The 18,534-nt window shown below is 33.5% G+C and overlaps 2 protein-coding genes across 2 annotated transcripts in view; both read right to left on the bottom strand.

Annotated features, from left to right (window-relative positions):
• LOC117316107 (protein tyrosine phosphatase type IVA 2-like) overlaps positions 1 to 8,295 on the bottom strand; it is a gene marked incomplete at its 3' end in the record, with an annotated part of 37,775 nt that extends 29,480 nt beyond the window's left edge. The window contains 1 exon segment of the mRNA XM_033870599.1: positions 8,168 to 8,295.
• A 3,188-nt stretch (positions 8,296 to 11,483) lies between these two features.
• Positions 11,484 to 18,208, bottom strand: LOC117316108 (stromal cell-derived factor 2-like). Its single transcript, XM_033870600.1, has 6 exons — positions 18,079 to 18,208; positions 16,463 to 16,575; positions 16,076 to 16,158; positions 14,527 to 14,666; positions 14,063 to 14,144; positions 11,484 to 13,576 (listed from the first exon to the last, which is right to left on the bottom strand). Exons 1-6 carry the CDS (start codon positions 18,155 to 18,157, stop codon positions 13,411 to 13,413), a joined length of 663 nt encoding a protein of 220 aa, XP_033726491.1. The 5' UTR covers positions 18,158 to 18,208; the 3' UTR covers positions 11,484 to 13,410.
• Positions 18,209 to 18,534: the final 326 nt, after the last annotated feature.

The following is an 18,534-nucleotide window of genomic DNA, read 5'->3' on the forward strand; positions in this document are numbered from 1 at the left end:
TTCAGAAATACAAAAAAATTTACACATAACTGTGTATCATTATGACCTTTTAACAGTTTAGTGAAATGTTGAATAGTTTGCTACCCATGGCCATTGTATTATCTCTTCCTTGTTAAAGTGTAAAAAGGTAGACAGTTTCCTGTTTTCACTGTACTGGAGACTGCTGTTTACATCACACGTGCAATGTCATTCCCAGCTTGTGTATTGGAAGAAGCTTGTACTAGACTCCACAAAAACACACTGTTTGTCCTCTAGCTGTCTTTCAAAGCTCCCCTGTGTATCTCAGTAGATCTCTGTACACATATAGCATGTCAGTATAAATTTTCTTCAGCTAACATTGGTGAGTTATCAACAATAGAACCTCAAGAATAGCCATAACATTCTATCAATCTGAACAAAATATCATGTAACTACTTTGCGTAAGTAATCTCAAAGGACTTTATATTACTGAACATAATCAATGGCAATTTTCCAGCAAGTGATGGCATATAGTTATCACAAATCTACAACTAATATTGTGTTTTTATTGGTCACCTCAAGATCCCGTTATAAGTTAACGACAGGAATGCTTTCCATATTACAGTATTTTTGCCAATTCAGAAACATATACTTTGTCAATATAATCTGTTTGGCCCAAGTCATCTATCCTGGTTTTCCAGCATGTGTCCCAACAGGTATCAGGATAATACAAGTATTGCAAAAATAAACAGCTGGTGGATTCCAGAGTTAGTGATTATGTAATCGTCTTACATTACATACTATGTCTATTCCAGGGAGATATTCTGGAATTTCCCAAACAACGCAGCAGACAGTACAGCAATGTGTGTATGTATAGGGCTATTACCAGCAGACTGATAGAGTCTAATTGAACCCTAGCAGCCAATATATGATACAGGTCTACACACCTTTCCTTGTATGCAACGAACCTCTTCAGGATAAAACGGGGGTTTTCCTGGTGTCTTATGGGAAATATAATATATATGTATTTTAATGTAAAGTTAAAGTTCAAAACAACCTGACTGCATTTGAAATACATATTTTACAGCTATTTCATATGTAATCAAGATTCTTATCATAAGTAGTGGTGAAACAGTTATTTTGAAAGTCATAAAACTATATTACATCAAGAATTGTAATTTCAGTTATGAAAATTTTTAAGACGGGCATAAAAATCTAGAATAAGATGATTGTTTATTCATGTTCGATACATTCTCTAGCTCTAAATTCCCAAAATGCAGTTATTATGCTGTATTTTTGCATGTTTGGCCAAGATGAATATTTCCATAATCTTTGAAGAGAAAAGCCAGGAATGTAATCCAATCTCAGCCTATGATAGTGAACATGTAAACACAATTGTTTTGATTGTTATATATCCCAGTTTTGTTAAAATCCATCTCACTCCATGGACAGTCCAGCCCCTTCGTTGATGAGTGGGACATGACATTTGAGTAAAATAGCACTAAGGATAGCCCTCATTGTAGCATGGCTCCATTCTGGACTTGCAGGCACTGTCCTTGAATGACCCCAGTGTGTTGCTAGGAGTAAACCCCATCCCTATATAACAGCTCATCTGACTGTTGTAAACAAGAATGTCACACACAAATATACTAAACAGCTTTATAGGTCATTGACACTGCACCATACCTCTTATCTAGTGTCAAAATGATGGCGAACTCTGCTACAGAGAAAATAGACACCTATTCAATCCCTAGAGAGAAAATAAACACCTATTCAATCCCTACAGAGAAAATAGACACCTATATTTAATCCCTACAGAGAAAATAAACACCTATTCAATCCCTACAGAGAAAATAAACACCTATTCAATCCCTAGAGAGAAAATAAACACCTATTCAATCCCTACAGAGAAAATAAACACCTATTCAATCCCTACAGAGAAAATAAACACCTATTCAATCCCTACAGAGAAAATAAACACCTATTCAATCCCTACAGAGAAAATAAACACCTATTCAATCCCTACAGAGAAAATAAACACCTATTCAATCCCTACAGAGAAAATAAACACCTATTCAATCCCTACAGAGAAAATAAACACCTATTCAATCCCTACAGAGAAAATAGACACCTATATTTAATCTGGGGGTAAAAAGGAAAAAAAGTTTAAAGGATTATTCAATGGTAGGTTTATCGATTAATAATAGAAAATTGGTTGGTTGACACAACTGATTATATCCAATCGTTAATGTTGAAATCTCAACACTCATTTCTAAATAGATGTGTGAAAAGAAGTTGGATCCGGGTTAGACTATGAAATTGAATGCAACCAAGTTTCTCCATCTTGTGAAAAGTGGCAATTTCCAAAATACCCAGGGAGGAAATTCAAAATGATCCTGTTTATGGGTCGGTAAAAGATGATTACAAAAGTCTTTCAACATTTAATTAATAGTAAAAACTTTAGAAACTGATCATGTGTGCCCCGATTTTTCTCACACCTTTGCATATGTAAGATACATTTGTCCCATGTGGAACACCCTGTTCACAAATGCATTGTATCATTTTTTCTATACATGTGTCATTTGAACAAATTATTAATTACAATCATTGACCTATAAATTCGGTCATTTTTCATGGCAGAGGACTAGATATTTTTTGTTGTGCAAGCAGGCATAGGCGGAGGAATATGATGCTATGTCAAACATCAGTCCGCAGTTTCCAGAAAGCTGATCGCCTCTGACAAACATTAATTTATATTTGTTGCTATCTTAACACTTTGTCAGTCAGTTTATTTTCATGGTACATACTTTCTTATTATCTTTCCAAATATGTAATTTGTCTTATTGTCGGTCACTGAGAAAAAATACAAAGTTTCTATATGGTTTCGCCATGTTGGGATTGATTTTCCCATGCATTTCACGAAAAAGACGTGAAAAAAATAGCCATCATATGTTAGGGATAGGGAAATTATATACCCTTGGATGTGGAATTTGGGATCAGAACCTCAGCAAGCCTCGGTTCTGTCCCCAAATTCTTAACCCTCGGGTAGAGGTGTAGAATCTTGGTATCCCACATACCTACATATGATGGACTCTATTCTTGTAACACACATGTGTGTCTGAGTGATCAATAAAATCTGAAATCTGAATTAATCCCATAGGCATAGGTACCAATCATGTTTAAATTTATATAGGATTTCTGATTAGGAAAAACATAAGTATGGCACATCAGTATCTTTCGATGGTAAATAACAGCAGTCTGTTGGAAATTAAAACCCAGAATATATACCTTATAAATAAACTCATATAGCTTCAGTCTCTCATTCAGAAAAGAAACTTTACAATCCAATAAAGCCTCCTAAACAGATTGAGTTATAGACCTGCTTAAATTCTGTGAAGTGGGATATATCACGATGGAATACACATTTATGCTATGATTGGCATTTTCAATAGATTTTCTCTGGCAGTGAACAAGTCAGTTGTGAATCATAACATGACTCTTACACTGAGCTGTAACAGTCTCAATACTGCAGTTATATACTTACCCAGGTTTAATGGATTTTTCACTTTTTTATTAACACAAATTGACAGGTTAATCTAGACAGATTTTACTACCGAAATTAGGTAGTATTCCCCACTGATAGTGTTTTCCCCTTTGAATAAAAACAAATTCCTCATCAAGAATAAATCCCATAAAACGGGGGAAATCCCTCAAATTTTCATGAAATATGTAAGAATTATAGCAAATAATAGCTGTAAAATGTTAAAAATTTAAAGAATAAGTCATCAAGACACTGCAGTCCTTCATTTCCCCTAAATTTCATAATGGGTAGTATTCCCCAAATCCTAAATACCCCTGATTGATGATATTTAAGACAAAATTAAGTAATGTGTATAAAACAAGTCAAACTTCTAAATCATATTAATACTTTTTCTTTCTATTTTATATATATAATAAAAGATGATCAATCAGGGAACACTTAGATGTGATATTTAGCGATTTTTACCCATGTTTAACTTTTTGGTGAGAATTTGATTTGTTATAATGTGCACTATATTCATAGGAAAATCCCAAAATGACACAGATTAACTCCAAACTTTAATTAAATCTTTCTGTGTATCCACAAGAAAAGATAAAACAGCCCAGAGCATGTTTGTTTGGAGTGTTATGAACATCCACCTGATACTTCTTAACAGAAAAATGGGTGGCGTAACACACGTCCATAACATGCTCAGAAAATAGGGTGATGTATGTAACACACATTTAACCATGTTAAGTTCAAAACATGTCAAAAAATACAAAATAACAGATGTTTTTCATAACATAAATTTCTCTGTAAATATTTCAAAAATCACTGAAAAATATTCTCAATTTCTCTAAAAAATAATCATAGATCATCTTATTAATATAGCATTTATTATAATTATACTTCATCATAGTGGATACCTCAATGTGAAACAAAATACATAATTACAACATAAACTGCTCTGCCTTGACACTTTTGATAAATTCTTCACCTCCAATAATCTTGATGCTCAGTGAAATTCAAACTTGTCAAAAGTACAGGTATGCTACAGATTTGTATTTCATGTGTCAATGGACTTCTTATCATTAATATAAGCAGTAGTGTAAAAATAGAGATTAATGCAGCAATTGACATTACTGTATTAAATGGGGCTGTCGTTATAAAAGATAATCCCACACAGTGACAAATATAACACATTCCTTAGGAAGGCATGACACTGGTTTGATTTTAGCTACACATATTGTTTCAGTATACAGTAATATTTAATCCGTATGATTTATTTAGTACTGCTCACTTCCTTTTCACTTGATTGGACAGTTTGGAAGTTAATGAGTACTATCATTCACGGCTGCAGTTTTCCCAATATTTACTGAGCCATATAGCTTCAACACAGAACTGTATCATCAATAATTGTGCTCTAATTTACAGACTTCATTAACATTTACCTTACAATCACATGTAGAAATATTCAGCCGCTAAGACTTGAGGTTAAGGGGGTTTTATTCACTGGTATGGGAAGGGGACTTTTTGCTTTGTTTTAGGAAGAAATTGGTAAATAAAACAAGCTAGAAGGTAATTTTCAGGAGCAAAATACAAATTTAGGGAATTTGGTTAAAAAATTTGAAGTAATTTTTTACCCTAAAAATTCCTCATCAGAAATGGAGCTCTGAACTTAAAGGTTATGCCTCATAAGCTGTGATCCAAACATGATAGCTTTACCTATCAATGATTATTAATATTTAATGTAAATGTGTGTCATTGGCACAAGCTAAGCCTACCTTGAATATTTATGAGCATAGAACAGGAAGTTGTACAGATATCTGATATATATTACCTAATCTTCGGAACACTAATTAGTCACTATATATATACTGTCTGATCAATATCAGACTGGCAAACATCAATTCAGTTCTAGTAAAGAATAGTCCAGCTGAATTTGAATATTACCTTATAAGTGCCACAAGGTCTTAATTTGAATCTTGGAAGATCAGACAATGTATTCAAGAGATGAAAATCAGCAGTTTAATTTTCAGATAAATATAGGGCCAATCTAGCATGAAACCGGCATATTTTCTTTCAAAATCTTTTTAAAAAGACTTTTTATAATACAACTATATATCGCTTAGGTATTTAGGTAATTCTACAGATATCAAATCTTACAAGCTAGTTACTACATAACTTTAAGGACCACAACACCACATTCATATATATATAATTAAGATAACCTTGGTCTTAAGAATTTGTATGGAAAATGGCTGCATCCATAAACATATAGCCACTTGTACGGTATTTCACCTTTTGTATCAAATGCTATTGTTGTTTCCATTTTGTCTAGAAATGTGTGGGGTTTTTTTTTGTCTTTCTGTCTCTCTTTACACACTGGAATGTCCAAAAACAACTATCACGACAGAATAATATTATTAAAGAGCCTGATCCGAACCCCATTTAACTACTACCAAAATATGCAGTACAAATTACACAAAGCATTGACATATCATGCTTGCCTAGCTATGGTTTTTTTCAGTATTTTGTGTTTCTGGTGAATTGATCACATTGATTCAGCCTGTTATGACTGTTATATACAGGCATTGTAGTATCATATTGAAATGGGGTTGGGGCTCAGGTCAGCACATTCACCATTTTACAACATACCTGACCATACACACACATAGTGTCATCACACATAAGCAAACCAATCCACTCATTTTATAATCAAACTCTAGGTTTCCAACATTTCATGGCCATGTTTGAATCACATGAGTAACTCTCACTGGAAACTATTTTCAGCTTGAGGGTTGTCCTGTGTCATGCAAGACCTTATCAGGTCATGTGAACACAATCATTACAAATATGGTCACAAAATGTTTGAAAACCTGAAGTTGGTTTTGTTTACCGTATTTAGTTTACTCCATATTAAACAGCCAGGGGTCGTTAAGGACATGCCAGGTTTTGCAGGTCAAGTTCAAGTTCTTTATTACTTTAAGCCTTTTGGCTCATCCGTAGACATGTGAATATACATATTATAACAAAATTATTGATCACTTTCGCACCACACACACACCGACAAATGAACGTGATATATAACGTTTAGTGTAGAGAATGACCATAACATTATTATTATAGTAAATCAAAATACATATACATTAACAATTGCTGGCAAGCTGTAAAATTCACAGATTGTAAATACCAAGTAGACATCATGTAGGCATATTAATTATATCTTCCTCCAATACACACACATGTATGCCTGTTCACTCATATATACATAAAAATGTACATACATATGTATACAACACTTGTATACATATATACCCTCCCACATATTCATATGTATTATATACATGTATAACAATTAATTTACTATTGACATCATAAACAATATCATATCATAGATTTGTACTGGAATCGCCCATAGAGACAGATCAACTACTTATAAAGTTATAAAACATATGTGTGAGAAACATCATATCACTATACACAATTATTGGTTATTAAGCCCTTCTAATCTTGAGGTGGAGAAAAGCTGAAGAACCCGGAAAAAAACACCGACCTATAGTCAGTACAGGGTAACTACCTTACATGGGTTTCAAACTCTCAGCCAAGAGGTGGGCTTGTGGTGAAGTGTCGGGACACATTAACCACTTGGCCACCACGGCCCCTTGAAGTTAGAGTATAAAATGAGTGGTAAGATTGACCTGTGTATGTGCAGTGACATATGTCTGTATGGTCAAATATGTTTGAAAATGATCAACGTTTCAATATATGTGTGTTTAATTTTCTATCCATATGGTATTGAATAGTTAAAAAGATACATCAAAGTTAGTGTTAACTAGTTGAAATTTCTTATGTTGTGTAAATATGAATGAAATCTTGAATTTTAAACTTATCCTATAGACAAGGACATGTACAATTTAAAAACACTTGCTTGTGTTGTTTAACTGTACAGTTGACTGAACATTGGTTGTGGCTTTTATGATACTATACATGTACAGTATACACTGAATCTATTAAAGTTCCTGTCAAGCATGGATGTACATTAATCAGGTTTAAAGTGGGGGCAGAAGATTAGATTAAAAATGTTAGCAATCAAGTTTAAAAACGCTGACGGTGTGTTATAATATGTTTATACCGGGGTCAGTGTAAAATAACAGTCTTTCTAACAGACAGGTATTGCCAGAAGGCACATGACAAGGTCGGTGTATTGGCATGGGTCCGGCAGTACATGTGACCTTACACGACAGAAGCCGTCATCATGTTCGGCCATTATACTTACCTTCTGTCACCTTGCGTACCTATATCAACCATGTGTATGATGATATACACATATATGACTTTATGGCACCACACTCTTATGGACATTATTACGATTTCTGAAAATACATTTTGAGCCTAGGCTAGCATGCCTTCGAACGTCTGGCCTTCTGCCGTGCAGAGAAAAAGACAAACTAGACAGTGTCAGAGACTCGGTCGAGCCATGAACATAATTCTATAGACATTTCGCTCGTATTTTTCCCGAAATACCACTCAAATTCACATACGGTTGCACAATCGCAGTTCAATCTTTCAACATGTATCTGAATATTTGTCATAACTCCAATATTAGGCCTACACCTTATTGACCTGGTTTGTCTGTTCGAAATTTAACATATAATAGACTGAAAATAAAAAGAATTAAATACTTACCAGTATATTTCTACACATTGATCGCAGTAGTTGTTTTGAACTCGCTCTTTCAGCGAGACAACAGGAAAATATGTGGATTGTAGTATTTCCACAACTCACATTAGACAAGCAAGATGGCTGTCAGTATTGTGACGTCACGACCAGAATGTTACTAGGGGCACCACATGGGATAATAACTCGAGGAAAAAATTACAAACATAAAATAATAAATAAATAGATCTACACGCGTTTTAATTCGAATGTTTTATTGATATACAATGTGCGTATCTAAAAAAGGATTTCTCAAGAATTAGATGTTTGATATAGCTTTGTGTTATAAGTTCAAAATAAATAAATAGATTAAAAATAGATTAAAAAGAAATGAACTAAGTGTACCAAAGTGTCCAGCATGTTACCACAAATTCTTTACATCTCCAGGTATAACCTGTATTATGTGTTCTAGCTTATATGTAATATATGAAACAATATTTCAGTTATAAATATCCTGATGTGCGTACACCTTTAGATTGGTATTCTATAATTTCTATATCCATGTGTAAACTAACGTAACATATTAGTCATCAAGCTGATTAATTGCAATTAATCACACAATATAGTCTCTCTCTCTCTCTCTCTCTAAAATGAATATGCAAATTTAAATTTATCATGTGATTTTTTTTTAGTTTTACGAGTCATTTAAAAGTAGAATAAAATAACCTTACCCTTTGTCCATAAACTAGACAACATCATCTTCATCTGTACAAGTAATACAATTAATATCTAATAAAACGGTAAATGTAAAATATTATTTTTGGCATGATTTCATCGAAAATTTCTTAACTTTAAATTATTCCATAAGAAATCATTATTGGATTTTAAAGGGGAATATTAGCTAAGAAACTTGAAGATAAACTTAAAATTCTGTATGAAACAGGGGTCTATGTATTACACGAAGAAAATCACTGACAATTTATTTACGCATGATGACAATTGTATACAATATATGTACGTATACACTAGTACTATTATCTAGTAATTCAATCCCATTCACAGTTAAAAGTGTAAATTCATTCAGGTGCGGTGTATAGTAATATAGTTAACAGGCAGTAATATTCACCTACATGTATATATAGCACATGGAGACAATAATTAGTCGACTTCAGAGTATATCAAGAAATGCAGTTTACGAGAAAGATAATTTGAGAAAGGGACATCGAGAAACTACAGTGGCGAGACACAGGAAGGGTCAGATTCGAGTTACGAGATCGAGTTGCAGTATGAGAGTAAAGGAATTTGAGTATCACAGTATATTGGAGATAAAGAGAGTAAAGTAATACAAGCTATCACAGTAAATTCAAGTTAAAGAGATTAGAGAAATACAAGCTATCACAGTAAATTCGAGTTAAAGAGATTAGAGAAATACAAGTTATCACAGTATATTCCAGTTCAAGGGAGTAGAGAAATTCGGGTATCACAATATATTGGAGTTAAAGAGATTAGAGGAACTTGAGTGTCACAGTATATTTGAATTAAAGAGAATAGAGAAATTTGAGTATCACAGAATATTTGAATTAAAGAGAGTAAAGACATTTGAGTATCACAGTATATTTGAATTAAAGAGAGTAGAGAAATTTGAGTATCACAGAATATTCGAGTTAAAGAGAGCAGAGAAAATACAAGTACTGCAGTATACTCAAATTAAATAGAGTAAAGAAATTTGAGTGTCACAGTATATTCGAGTTAAAGAGAGTAAAGAAATTTGAGTGTCACAGTATATTCGAGTTAATGAAAAACATTTGTGAGAAGGTTGCTTCTATTACGGATGGATTCTACAGATATAAATTTTATATTATCTATGCACTCAAGTGACATAGTAGTGCACTTGTTTAATTTTGACTTCATCTGGATAACCAATATCTAATTGTCTGTTAAGTTGACATAACACCACTCAAACAATTTTTTTTTTCTCTAAAATTTCTGCTCCGCTAACACAGCAGACAAATCTAACGTAGATACAATTACTTTGTTACCAACGAACAATGTAATGACAAAAGTTTGTTTTATATGTTTCAAATATCCTAAAACGAAGTAATAGAAAGCTTTATGTGAAGATTGTAGGGTTATTCACTGAATACTGACAATGTCATACAATGCATGGACTCACAAGAGCCCTATGATATTAAAATGACGTCACATATTTGGAGATCATGTTTATTTTCCCCACAGAAGTAATATAGCTTGGAAGTTTCGTTTTCTTTTTCATGTTATTTATGAAACAAGTCTAACCAGAGGGATCTTGGCGCCCACCATTGAATGATCTTCATATGTTCCATGTCAGATTGATCTTTTCTCTACTTTTCCCTTCCTCTAAGTCTTACTAATCTGTGTAAATTCAGAAACAGCCCTCTATAGCTAGTACTTTTCAAACAAGGGGAACCTATATATAAAATTTAAGATTTAGCGATAATGGCTGTCTGTCGACCATGTTGTTTTTGGATTGGTCCCAATATGCAAAACTAGGCACGGAGGGGAACCTACATATGAAATTTGAGAAAGATCCCTTCAGTACTTTCTGAGAAATAGCGATAACAAACTTCAATTGTCAAAATCCAAGATGGCTGCCTGTCGGCCATGTTGTTTTCCGATTGGTCTCAAAATGCAATATGCATAACTAGGCACCAAGGGGAACCTACATATGAAATTTGAGAAAGATCCCTTCAGTACTTTCTGAGGATTAGCGATAACAAGAATTGTTTACGGAGGGACGGAGGGACGGAGGGACGACGGACCACGGACGCAGGGCGATTTGAATAGCCCACCATCTGATGATGGTGGGCTAAAAATGTCTAAAAGTTAGCTCTGGATCACTGCAAAATTTAATGTGCCATAGATCTTTGGTCATGACTCTTGTTGACTGTAGAATAAAGTATATAGTGTATCAAATGTATGTGAAGGTCACTCACACACTACTCATCTTGTTTCTGTTAAGTTCAAACTTTCAAATATTATATTCCTCAGAAAAGATTATAATTCTGTAACCAATCAAGAGAATACCTATTGGAATGTGTTGCTATAGTTTTCAAAGTTGATTGACTCTGAATGCCAAACTCGATACCCCTCCATTCGACAGGTCAACGGAATACCATTATCAATGTTCCGACTCTCTTGGAAATTAAACATTTCCCCACTGTGACCTTGAAAATGGGTCAAGGTCATTCAATTTTACAAACTGATAGCTATTTTTTTCCAAATTGCTACCTGCAAAACATAACGTTGCAGGACTTCTTTGTTATTCAAAATGTATACTATTTCACTAAAAAATAACACAATCTAAAGGTGATTTTTGCCATATTTATTCAAGATAAATATAACTTATTGTACAAAAAGTTCATCTATGATAAAAGACATGATATATGTTGAATGTTTTTACCAAATAGTATTTCCCTCTCATAACATATGTCTCCCAACCACACACTCAGTCACTAACTCAACCGTAAGTTTGTGTAAGAGACTTCATGTAAATAATTTATGATGTGTGTACAGCTGTGCACACATCATAAAAAGTCCACAGGCTAATGTGTGTTACATTTCAAATCAAAAGTAAATTCATACAATTAATCAAATCTCTTAAGATACTCCCTTCTGTAACAAATTCCTAAAGTGAAGAATATGTGTAAAGCACACAAGAGCTACCCCCCTTTACATAAAATAAACACATATTTATATACCATAGGCATCACTATTCAATTAAGTAATCCAACAAAAGTAGGATTGTTTCAAATGATACAAAGTGTGAACATCATACTGGCATGACTATACACTCTCCTTTCTCTCCAATAATGTAAATTGCAAAATATATTTTCTTCTGAACAATATTTGTACCATACAAGACTTGGCCATACAGTCTGGGACAAAGAGAAACATACATATCACTGGACCATGATGTGTACTGTTTAGAGTAACATCCGACATATAGCTACAGGACATAGTTGGAAAAACAAATGGCTTTCATTCCAAGGACAATAAACATGGAAAAAAAATCATAATCAACCAAGTTGTGCAATAAACACAATAGAGGTCAATAGCTGATCAGAATTCTCTGAGCATATTTGTTTTTATCAAGCAAGAACTTGTCGACAACACCATAATTGTAATTTATCTAAAATTAAAGACCTCTGAATTATTAGTTCTGTGTTTCTGGTTATGAACTTCGAGTCAGACAAGGATTACCATACTTCCTTTTGTTTGAGGACACATCCGTCTATAGCAGTTTCTTCTGCGAATCTGTCAGTCTATTGTAGTTTCTACGTCAAATTCATAAATTGTTGGATTTTACTACTTTTTGTTATTTTTACAATATTACAAAATGTGTAATGAACAAATTATTATCAGATACATCTCAAAGAAACCAAATTCCAAACTTAATGAATTACATTTGTACAGTACAACAATTTCTTCAACACCATATGGACACAAAACATCTATGCATGTGCATGTATTTCATACTCAGATATACACATATATTCCAGTAAATTCTACAGGGAAAATATATCTCTTCAAGCTTTTTCCATTGATGTTCTATATTACAAAATGAGTGATGTACATGTATAGTTAAATGTTGCTTCAAAATCTATGATGGATCAACTACACATTTTGTATTTCTCAAATGATTCATGACTGAATATTGATCGATCATAAACAAGTTGATATCAATTTAAGTATCTTGTTATGTTCAGAAATAGTTTAAACAGGTTATCGTAAAATTAATTTGTTAAATTGATTACCTCATCACAAGACAAATGTGCATCAAATATAAATAAATGTTGAAAGTGTTGAAAGTTATTGTCAAACTATGCTCGACTGTAGGAAATCATGGATAATAGCCATGAACCAGAGTTAAAACGTTTACTGGGGTAAAATTGATTGAGGAATCAATCCTCTCATTTCAGGGCAAAAAAGGACGAAAACTACAGGCTACATATATTATCACAGCAGATGTGTAGTTTGTTTATAATTTCTTAAATGTTGCACTTAATAAAAGAAAATCATAAAAGTGCATTTTTACCCTTGAGTCAAACCGTAATCGAACATCAATATATTTGTTAACATTTAATTCTAAATTTCAAAAATGGAAGGAAATATGTGAATTACTTAAGTTTTCATTTTATTTCCTTGAAGTTTAAGCTAAGAAGTAGTTTTTATTCCGGAGTCCATGTGAGACAAACACCTTGATTTTTAATATAAAACATTTTTTCTGTCATCCCCTATAATTCATCATGGCCAGTAGAAGAAGGAGCCTCTGTTGTTGGTTTGACAAATATTCCCTCCTTCGCCTGCCAGTAGTTGAGTTCTGATAGTGATGGATATCCGCTTACCTCCCTTTGTCCATGAATCGGACGTCCATAGGTGTCCCCAGCGACATGTAAATAACTGAAGAAGAAATTTGACAGAAGACATTTAAATACCAACTGAAATAAAATTAAATCCATTAAATGCAGGACTGAACATTTGAAGGTCAGAAAAAATCTAAAATCTAATGGGCACATCTCACATTGTTTTACAACAGATAAATCTACAAATGTTTTAACCTACAGTTTACACAGCAACATTGTACCCAAGATGAATCAACTTATAAAGTTTGATAGCTGGATGTCAGCGGACGATGTTAAAAACAGAAGGTTTTCATAAAAACTGGACATGATGCTTGTAGGATTTCTATTAATAATAGAAACAATATTTATAAATGCTGTATCTCTTTAAGTCTGAAATACAAAATTGTTCAAAAGCAGTCAACAAACCATTGACTGTAAGGTAAAGAAGTAACTATTTTTACATATTTCTAGATAAAATCAATTTTAACTTATTCCTAAAACAAATCATTTTGTCTGCAAGTTAAAAAATTCTTCCAGAACTTACTTTTCAGTAACAACATTCTTGATCCTGACTTTTTCCTTTCTACTCCAGTGCTGACCTGGACATACAATTACCCAGTTGTCTCCTGCATGTACAGAAACACAAATCATATGTACAAATATACTTCACAGGTCGGAATTTTAATTTATCACATAATCAATATACAATACAGTGATTTTGCTTGCCAAGGCTCCTGATAATAAAACTTCTCTGACTTTTTTCATCAACTGAGAATTCATTTAAGATCCTACCAGTATATATAAAGAAAATGTGCACTTGGCAAATAAGATCATACTTAAACAATGATAAAGCTGAAGAGAATGTTACAGAAAAACACTGGGGATTAAGTGACTGGGTTATATATTGAAACATTCCTGGCAGGAGGCAGAGCAGAGGTGCTATCGGACAGTATATTGAAGTGGCAGTAGACAGTGTCATCACTAGAGTGTATGTTAAACCAGTCCTACCTTCATCTCCCTCGCCACCTTCTCCAAAGGCACTCACTTCAAGGTTATGTGACAGTGGCGACTGGAAGTGATGACTGTGTAAGTTACGTCGTGTATTTAGATGCATCAGCCTCACGGTCTGTCCACACTTAACAGGCAGTCTGTAACACAGATTAGTATTTATATACAAGTCACATTTAACAGGCTGTCTGTGACATAGATTAGTACTCATAAACAAGTCACATTTAACAGGCAGTCTGTAACACAGATTAGTATTTATATACAAGTCACATTTAACAGGCAGTCTGTAACATAGATTAGTATTCATATACAATTCACATTTAACAGGCTGTCTGTGACACAGATTAGTATTCATAAACAAGTCACATTTAACAGGCTGTCTGTGACACAGGAGTAATATTCATAAACAAGTCACATTTAACAGGCAGTCTGTGACACAGGAGTAATATTCATAAACAAGTCACATTTAACAGGCTGTCTGTGACATAGATTAGTATTCATATACAATTTACATTTAACAGGCTGTCTGTGACAACAAGAGTAATATTCATAAACAAGTCACATTTAACAGGCTATCTGTAACACAGGCATATTTAGATAGCTGACTTTTGCATTGTTTAAACAGAGTGTATGGAAACTTGTTACACCAAAATGATTTTTGTTAAATCTTAAATGGACATGTCACACTCGAATGAATCATGTCAATTCATACTTGGATAGCTTGTTAAATCATGAAAAGTCACACTTGAATAGCTGTAAATTACTTTGTAACACAAAAAAGGATTAAGTTACATAATAAAGGATGTAAGTTCACAGTAAAAGATATGCAAATTCCTTTATCATTACGTGAAGTTTGATCAAAATCCCTCAAGGAATGAAGCTGCTAGAGTGCTGACAAACTTTGACGTTACATACATACTACAAACATATACATATGTACAAGACAGACAGAAAAGAAACCTTTAGCTCCCTGATTTCACTGGTAAGAGACTAATAAGTCATAATTTAATGACTGTACAGCAAGAACATCCAATTTCAGTTTTAACATGGTAACTTACCCACGTGTACATATGGTACCAGTTTTAACATGAACCTCTCAGTAACTCACCCCCGTGTACATATGGTACCAGTTTTAACATGAACCTCTCAGTAACTTACCCCCGTGTACATATGGTACCAGTTTTAACATGAACCTCTCAGTAACTTACCCCCGTGTACATATGATACCAGTTTTAACATGAACCTCTCAGTAACTTACCCCCGCGTACATTGGATACCAGTTTTAACATGAACCTCTCAGTAACTTACCCCCGCGTACATATGATACCAGTTTTAACATGAACCTCTCAGTAACTTACCCCCGCGTACATATGGTACCAGTTTTAACATGAACCTCTCAGTAACTTACCCCCGTGTACATATGGTACCAGTTTTAACACGAACCTTTCAGTAACTTACCCCCGTGTACATATGGTACCAGTTTTAACATGGTAACTTACCCCCGTGTACATATGATACCAGTTTTAACATGAACCTCTCAGTAACTTACCCCCGCGTACATCCGATACCAGTTTTCCCACGGACCTGCCAGTAACTGTTGTGGTCATCTGAGGAATCTACAGCTGTGACTGACTGTAAACGAAACCAAATAAACAATGAGGAAGTCATGACACAGACATGAAGGAATCAATAAAACAAAACAAAGAGATCATATCTTGGTACGTACTGATGAGAAATGCATAGCTGCCCTGTCATCTCAATGAATCATGTACAATACCACAGGGTAAACTACCAGAAATATTGACAAGTATGATACATGTAAGTACGGAAAGCTAGCAATATTCTTTTGAATCATAAAAAAGGTTTGCATATTTCATTTTATAATATTTTGAGTAATACCAGATGATATAAATATAATGCATTAAGTGCAACCAACCTGTTGTCCACTTCCAGAGCCGTACTTGACATCATGGGAATGAAGGCGAACATTGTGATAATTATTCAGTAACTTTAAACTTGATCCACATGTAACATAGTCATAATCAAAACCTAAAAATGCAGACATAACAATGTTAAAAATACTGTACATCAAAAGTGAGTTATGATCTGAAAATTTAAAAGATTCCATGTATCTTTTGGTAAAGAATGAATACCCACTTCCGTTTGGGTTAATTATCATTAACAGTCAATAGATATCCTTATTCACATATATTGTTTCACATAAATAGTGGTTGAAACATGGAATAGTCTTCCGATACATGTTACAAATGCTCAATCAAATGTTCAATTAAAAAAAACTAGTGGATAATCAGTTCTAGGTCAAATGGTTGAGATTATATATCACTGTGCTTTCTAGCTACCCATCAGTGATCCTTATTAAGCTAATATGATACAATAAGTAAAATTGTATATGTATATAATTGAAGTAAATAGTGGCATAATTTACCATTCCATGATTCCTATGGAACTAGTTTATTGTGCATGTATTATCAATGAAACGTATAGTAAATTGAACTACAATGTACTTTATTATGCATTTATGATATACACATTCATATAATTTTTATCCTGGGGCTTAAAACAAGGATATGAATGAAGAATTTCTTATGAATTGTTCTGAATTGAAAATAGAGTAGTTAATGGAACGAATGATAAAGTATCAATACATAAAAACATAAATAATATATTAATGACATCATTTAAGTAAATGTATAGCATTCTGTTATTATTTATATACCATACAATATGTTCTTCTGTAGAATGATATTAATATAAACACAACTAGGGGTAGTCGACTGATATAATGTTATGATTGTCAACACTATATGTACTATGGTATTGTATATGTCTACAATCTGATGTGTCTTGCAATTTGTAACATAAGGAAATAAAAGAATCTGAATCTGAAGGATGCAATATGTGATTTTTGATATTTTATACATTATAATTTGCGAAATTTATATGGATATGGACAGAGAGGCTTTAAGCCTGCGTCCATCACATTCTATTAGTTAGTTACACGTGTATATAGTGGAATGATCCGAGTCAACAGTTCTTAAGAAGAAACTGACCATTACTCCACATATGCAAAACTTTCAATTATAACGACAATAAATACCACATTAGGAAGTTCAATATTCAAGTAGTAATTTCAATAGACACTGCTGAAGTGAATGTGTATATTTGGACTATTAAGGAACTAACTGAAGAAGTTATGCTCATATCTTTTTTACACATCGACACACTTTTCAATCATACTCTCAAACAGCATTATTCCAGTCCAATACCACTGTTAACAATTGGTCAGTTATGAACATAAATTATTGGCATGTATTGATATTTTGACCTTAGTTAAACTCATCTGCTTTCACAGTCGAGACAAACTAATGTCCACATCTCCCTGGAGTGGAGTTACAGGATCCTACACATGAATTATTAAATGTAAACACTTCGTATTTTTTTTCTTATTTACAAAATAAAGTTTGAAAGAATAATGCAGAAAGAATAATCTCGATTAGAGCATGTAATTATGGTGATGTGAACATTCTGTACCTCTTATTCTATCGACAAATAATGTAATAATAAAGAATGAAATCATCTTCGATAAAACTTCAGTTGCCGGCCACGCCATGTTGGATATTTTTTCGAACGTCTCGAATTTTTATATTACACGAGACATATACCGTCCGAGTATTCCGAAGTTACATAGGCGATTTCCAAGCCTCCAAAGTGGAGAGTATGTGACACACGTTCTATCGTCTGATTGGCTGTCAGGAAACAGAGGGCTTTCATGCGTGCTCAGACAGTGACGTTTAGAAACTTCACTTGCCATTGTATCCACTGCACATCAAACTGATAGTACACGATTGGCACCTGAGCCCAGAGACCCATGGTTGTTATTTATTTCTCTGTTTTAGCCACATAACGTAGAATATGAAAATGCAATATGGGGATTATTTTTTTTATTGCACATGCCTTCCGCAAAACACTTATATAAAATGAGCTGTC

Source organism: Pecten maximus, chromosome 18 (assembly GCF_902652985.1).
Source record: "Pecten maximus chromosome 18, xPecMax1.1, whole genome shotgun sequence".
Lineage (NCBI taxonomy): Eukaryota > Metazoa > Mollusca > Bivalvia > Pectinida > Pectinidae > Pecten > Pecten maximus.

Excerpts from the sequence above, each read along its gene's own strand:
- LOC117316108 (XM_033870600.1), bottom strand. The coding sequence starts at position 18,157 with ATGGCGTGGCCGGCAACTGAAGTTTTATCGAAGATGATTTCATTCTTT. Across the intron at positions 14,667-16,075 it reads GGTATCGGATGTACGCGGGG|ACTGCCTGTTAAGTGTGGAC; the intron begins GTAAGTTACTGA and ends TCTGTGTTACAG. Across the intron at positions 13,577-14,062 it reads AAGAATGTTGTTACTGAAAA|TTATTTACATGTCGCTGGGG; the intron begins GTAAGTTCTGGA and ends TTTCTTCTTCAG.